Below are 6,000 nucleotides of genomic sequence, written 5' to 3'. Positions count from 1 at the left end.
AGGACCAACTCCTTGTTCCTCCTTTCCTGGACTTCCACCTGCTTCCACACCTTCCACCTGCTTGGTCATGATAAGCTTTGGCTTTTGACTTCTGGTGTCCACCACTGATACCTACCACTCAGACCTGTGGCATGACTTTATTCTGACGCTTGAACAGTCTATTCTGTCCTAGATTTTTCCCTTCCCCCACACCCTGGAGTGACAGAAGATGGGCAGGGGTGAGGTAGGAGGGGGAGGTGGCTCTGCCCCTCTCTCCAGTACTCAGCTTTGGGGGGCATTGGAGGGGCTCAGCAGGGATGGAGGTCAGCAGGGCACACGTCATCTCTGAGTTGCCACAGTGGTACATAAATTCAGGGTAGTGAGGATAACACATGAGTGTCAGGGGGGCAGCTCAGACCCCCCAGAAGCCAAAAGGGGGAGCTCTATCAGATTTAATTAATTTGGACATAGATTCCTTCTGCACCAAGCAGAACCATCACACTGTAATGCAAGAGTCATGAACGGGATAAGGGTACCACCTTCCTACCACCCAAAAAAATATGCATAATTGCCTTCATGGAGCAAAGCAACAATTATTTAATAAAAACAAATATTTACAATGGCAGAGTCTAAAGACACAGATACTGATAAATAAATAGACATATAAATCTTTAAAAGACTATAAATACGTGATGCTACAAAAGTAGTAATACCTCATTTACTACTGTAGATGGTACTTTATGGCAAACCATTTTACATTTTATCATTTGGAATAAATAAAAGTTTTTCTAAATAAAATGCTTTCCTACTTCCTTGAGCCATGCTTTGAAAGTGCTCTGTCCCCCTGCAGAGCCCACCTACCGGGCTGTCACACTTCCTCTAGTTCTGCCAATGGACACTCTTTTATCCCCTTATTCAGCCTCCATCTTTAGCTGGACCTGGAAACCAGATAGCTATGTTTGTTAGAATAGTTTGTAAATTAATAATAAATAGAATTTTAACAAATGGCTCTGGGTTGCTAACTTATGAGTAAAATTCATGGGCTTTGGAAAATGGCCACTGCTGTGGTTTTCCACCTGGGTTCTGCGTTGTTAGGGATGCCAGGAAAATGAGGTATCTATGTAGTTCAAAAAGATAAGATATACCAACTGTCTACAGATTAACTCAATGATGTAGCATGGATTTGTTGTTCTTTGAAATAGATTTGATAGCCCATAGGTCAAGTAAATAGACTAACACCCATTTGAAGCAGGAAGCCCTTTAAGAAGTCAGGTATTTTAAATCCACTGGTACCTCCCCAAGTCCAATCATCTGGAGACATTGTCAGCAGAAGATCACCCAGTGACCTCAGGTGCCAAAGCCAGCCCATCTCACCTAGTCCCTACCAATTTTGTCATTTTCTGTGCTCTTGAAAGCTCAATATATCCCCATCCCTCCCTCAAACAGTTAAAACTTAGCCTACGCCTCTATCAATTTATAGATGCCGGTACAGGTGTCCACAAATGTATCATTCCCTCTTCAGACATTGAAACCTAGACTATTACCCCAAATGTGATGACACTTGGCATGTCTAAGGTCATTTAAGTTGGACATCCATGGAGGCAGCATTGTATAAAGGTTTAGCACGCCAAGTCTGGAGCAGATTGATTAAGCCACATCTCTGCTTGTGGCAAGGTTGTGATCACAGAGAAAGAGCTGATCTTTACAAGTCCAAGGCGATCGTTACTATCTCCCTTCCCTTTTTGCATGCTGGCCATCCAAAGCGGGTGATCTGCAGAAAAGAAGTCTTCCCAGATGAGAAGGTGATGGCTGGAGATGTGGTCCAGCCAACTGCAGGTGGGTTGAGCATATGCTGGTCTCAGCCAAAGTCCACCCTTAAGCCATATGCAGAGTCCTGAATGAGGGCCAATGAGCGTCCAGCCTTCTCAGGTGTACAGAGTCATCATCAACCACTAGAATAATGGGAAAGCAAATTATGGTCTGTTCAGACCCATCAGTTAAGGATGCTTCACTTCACAGTCACCAGGTCCTAGAGCCTGACACAGGACTTGGGGCCGCCTCCCTCTCACTCCTGGGAAGCCATGGAGACAGGACATTAATGGATGGTTTAGCCAGAGGGACCTCACTATCCGGTAGTAAGTATAAATCAACCTGAAATATAATCAACCTTGACTTCTCATGGTGCTTGTGAATGATGATAGCCAAGATACAGGCTGATTCTATATTCAATTCTCAATGCAATTTTCCCCCACAAATTCAATTTGGCATGCTCGTGACAGCAGTGTGCAGGTGTGGACCGGCCAGGTAGCAGAAATCCATTAGCACATATTCTCCGTGTTTACATTTATGGGCCCATTTGTCTGACAGCTTTATGTGGGTGTGATGAGTGGTCCCTCTAACTCACACGGGGGGACCTCTGGGGAAACCACTTCCCAGGTCCGTTACATAAAAATTGTGATGCGGATGCTAGAGATGATGAAGATGAAGATGGTGAAGTTAGCAACAATGTCAGAGAAAACCCCAGAGGGAAACGCCATCAAGTCGGCTGCCAGTCCCTGTAGACTAACTTGGATTGCCTTGAGGATCTCCTCAAGGAACCAGAGATGGTCAGAGCTGGAGAGAATCTTGAAGACCCAGCCCAACCCACACATAGGGAAGTTGGGGCCCAGAGATTGAATGTGATTTGCCGACAGTCCCACAGGTAGTTGCAAGGACTGCTATGGCTTCAACCCGAGTCTCGGTCCAGCTCTCTTTCCATGAAAGCACGTCTCTTTCAGGAGCCCGTTCAGGCTGTGGGTGTCCTGTTGTCCCACTCTCTCTGCTCTGAGCCTGCTGCTATGGAAGGATTGCTTGGGATCAGGAGGGGACCTTGGGGATCTGTGGGTGTGGATGTGCTCAGAAGATTCTAACCATTGCCCCTCCAGTTGCATCCTACCTTCATACTCAAATATGGGAGCGATAGAGGGAGTCCCTATATCTTAGATTATTCCATAAAATGGACATCTGAGGTCAAGGAAGAAATCTCAGCTTTTACTAGTCCCTTTCTAAGCTGCTCAGAGGCTGTGTTTTGGAAAGAAAGGGCAGAGGACCCAATTCCAGACTCCAGTGTCTTTGCAGTGAACACCACCTGGTCTCACACCTGGCACAGAGGAGGTGCTCAGTGAATCCATGCAGCCTGAATGATCAGGGAAGACAATCAGTGTCAGACACAGATTTGTTTCCTCCTCAGAATATCACTTCATTCATTCAACCAACATTTATCAAGTACCTACTATGTGCAAAGCAATTTGGGAAGAGGATACAGAGACAAGATGGGAACCCCTGCCCATATGGGAAAGGCTCAGCCAGCCCTTGACAGGAGGTTTATTTCTAGCCTGTAGGTTTTACCTGATCTGACTGTGATCTCTTCAGACTCCTCTGGACCCAGCTTCCCCACTCTCCCCACTCCAGCCCCGAGCACACATGCCGTCCCTCTCAGCAGGGCCTTTCCTCTTCTCCACTCTCCCTGCCTGGCTCCTGGTTATCTGTGATGTTTCAGCTTCGATGTCACCTCCTCTTGAAAGGCCTCTGTGGAAGGCTTGATCCAGCCAGCTGCCCTACTACTGTCTGTGCTAGAGTTGATTGCCAGTCCAGGTCTCCACCCTTCTCCGGGTCTACCCTCTGCAAGTGACTTTGAAGTTCCTCTCCTGGCAGAGGGGAAGTGGGCTTGGCCATAGGACTTGCTTTGGACAAGAGAAGGGGTTGCAAGTCACAGCTGCCAGATGGGAGCCCTGGCCTCAGAGCCCCTGTGTGTTTTAGTGGCTCCCCTGTGCTTCCACCATTGTCCTAAGATGAGCGAGCCTGGCCAGAGCTTCCTCAGTGAAGGAACCCTGGCAAAGCCCCAGCTGACCCACCGATGCATGAGCCAGCTGGGACCCGCTGACTCCCCGCCACATGCCGGGGGAGCTGAATAAATGCTGCTGTCGCCACTGAAGCTGTCTGGATCTGTCATGCGGCGTGATTGAGGTCATAGTTACTGGGCACTGAGTCAATCTCCTGTTCCCTGCACATGTGCCCGGCACACGGTGGTTGCCAGTGATATCTGATGAATGGATGACTGAGTGCAATTAATACAGCCCTGCATCCTGAACTCAGGAGAAGAAAGGGCCCCAGAACCCTTCTCCTTCACAGGACCCTGGACCTGCAGCGGCCACTTCTCCCTAAGATAATGTTAGCCAACCCGGTGGGGAAGGTCTTACCTCTGGCTTCTGGAGGTATATCCCTTTGCCATCTTGGGTCAAGTTTTGGAAGACATCTGTGAAAATGTGGCAGAAAGGAACACAGCTACGGTGTGTGTGTGTTGGAAACATTAGGGGCTAGTTCCTCCCTTAGGTCCCCTCACCCAGCATCTCAATTTTGGCCTCTGGGCAAACACGTGGCCACACTTATTATAAGCCGGCCACCTCAAACCTTTGCCCTGGAGCAGACAAGGTAGATCCCAGCTGCAGGGGCGCACAGCACGCTGGCTGTGATTTCTGCACTGGCAGCTGTCCTCTCTCATGCTTGAAGTGGGGACAGGTGGGCAATCCATGAGGAGTGGAAGCCCCAGGGCCCCTTTTCCCCAGCTCACCCTCCATGTTCTCCACACGCAGCATCAAGTGGACAAAGCTGACAAAGTCCATCTGGAGATCAGGGCCACCATAGCGGATAAGCATCAGCTGGCAGACATCATCACCGAGCACAATTCCTGCAGCGAACACGCTCCTGCCATGGGTGCCGGGGCCTCACATCCAGCTCCCCTCCCACCAGAGGCCCCTAAATTGTCCCTCCACTTCCTGAACCCTAACAGAACAGGATCCTCTTTTACAGGGATCATTCTGTATCATTCAATTACTTAGCCTCTTAATTTTATTTTACCTTCATTCTCCATCTCGGTCCCCTAGGCAACCAGCATGAGGATCTTTTTATCAAGTGAATCACTAGCCTTCAAGGCAGGAAGGAAGCAGTCGGCTTAGTGGTCAGGAGCATCTGCCTTGGAGCCCAGGAGCCCTGGATTTAAGCCCCGGGCAAGTTACTTAACTTCTCTGAGCTTCAATTTCTTCCTCTGTAAAGTGGGGCTTATAACAGGGTGTGGCAAAGATTAAATGGGAGTGAGGATTTCCAGCCTTCAATAAATGTTAGCTGTGATCAATCGTAGTGACGGTAATAAATGTTTCAGTTATTTGCAGATCCTCATCTCTGGGCCTCGAAACTCAGGGAGTAACTTTGCTTGTCAGAATTACTGCAGGACTTCGCGTACCCCTTCCCCAGCCTGCCTGGTGGGTGTGTGCCCCGGTAGCACCAGAACCCCACCCACTCCCCGCCACCCCGTGCTTACCTGCCTCCCTCATGGCGGCCCGCAGCTGGGCCCAGTTCAGGGATCCTGACTGGTTCGTGTCTTGCTTGTGGAAAACCTCCTGCGAAGAAGCCACACCAAAGGCTAAGGAAGCCAGCCATTTCCAAGCACTGCCTGAGAGCTCCTTGCACCCCAGGGTCAAGGCTGCAGGACTATGAGGCTCCACCTATGGGGCCAGCTGCCCCAGCGAGATTATGGCAGAGGGTCCATGCCAGGACCCCACCCCCTCTCCCGGTTCTCCTTAAGGCTTCGGACCGAGAGCGGTCTTTGTGTCCCAGGGCATGGACAGTGCGAGTATAGGTAAATGTGCATAATCTAAGTATATCATCCAGACTCTGAAGGGCTTCCAACTTTATGACTCAGGAGACGGGGAGAGTTGTGAGTAATGATTGGAAAAGCAGGAGGGGGCCAATTTATGAAGGACTCTAAATGCCACGCTAAGGAGTGGGGACTTGATCTGAAGGCCAGGGGGAGTTTCAAAAAGCTTTTAGTAAGGAAGCACATGATCGGATGTGTCCTTGAGAAGTTCAGGAGACTACTGCCACAGGCTCTCAGTTTGGGAGAGAGGGGAGGGCTCACTCAAAGGACATTAGAGAAGATTGGGTGAGTGTTTGGGCAGGAGGGCTGAAAGGGAGAGAAGTATCTTA

The 6,000-nt window shown here is 49.3% G+C and overlaps 1 protein-coding gene across 2 annotated transcripts in view; it reads right to left on the bottom strand.

The window, feature by feature from the left end:
• Nucleotides 1-823: 823 nt before the first annotated feature.
• Nucleotides 824-6,000, bottom strand: part of CAPN14 (calpain 14) — a 35,756-nt gene continuing 30,579 nt past the window's right edge. For both annotated transcript variants that reach the window (XM_072938333.1, XM_072938334.1), the window contains 4 exons: nucleotides 5,336-5,414; nucleotides 4,589-4,705; nucleotides 4,218-4,273; nucleotides 824-1,931 (listed from right to left, as the gene is read on the bottom strand). In XM_072938333.1, coding sequence (XP_072794434.1) covers nucleotides 1,905-1,931; nucleotides 4,218-4,273; nucleotides 4,589-4,705; nucleotides 5,336-5,414 — 279 coding nt within the window. In that variant the 3' untranslated portion in view covers nucleotides 824-1,904. The remainder of the gene's footprint in view (nucleotides 1,932-4,217; nucleotides 4,274-4,588; nucleotides 4,706-5,335; nucleotides 5,415-6,000) is intronic.

This window comes from Vicugna pacos, chromosome 15 (assembly GCF_048564905.1).
Source record: "Vicugna pacos chromosome 15, VicPac4, whole genome shotgun sequence".
Classification (NCBI taxonomy): Eukaryota; Metazoa; Chordata; class Mammalia; order Artiodactyla; family Camelidae; genus Vicugna; species Vicugna pacos.
Note: the sequence above shows the minus strand (reverse complement) of the source record. Positions and strands in the feature narration are given on the sequence as shown.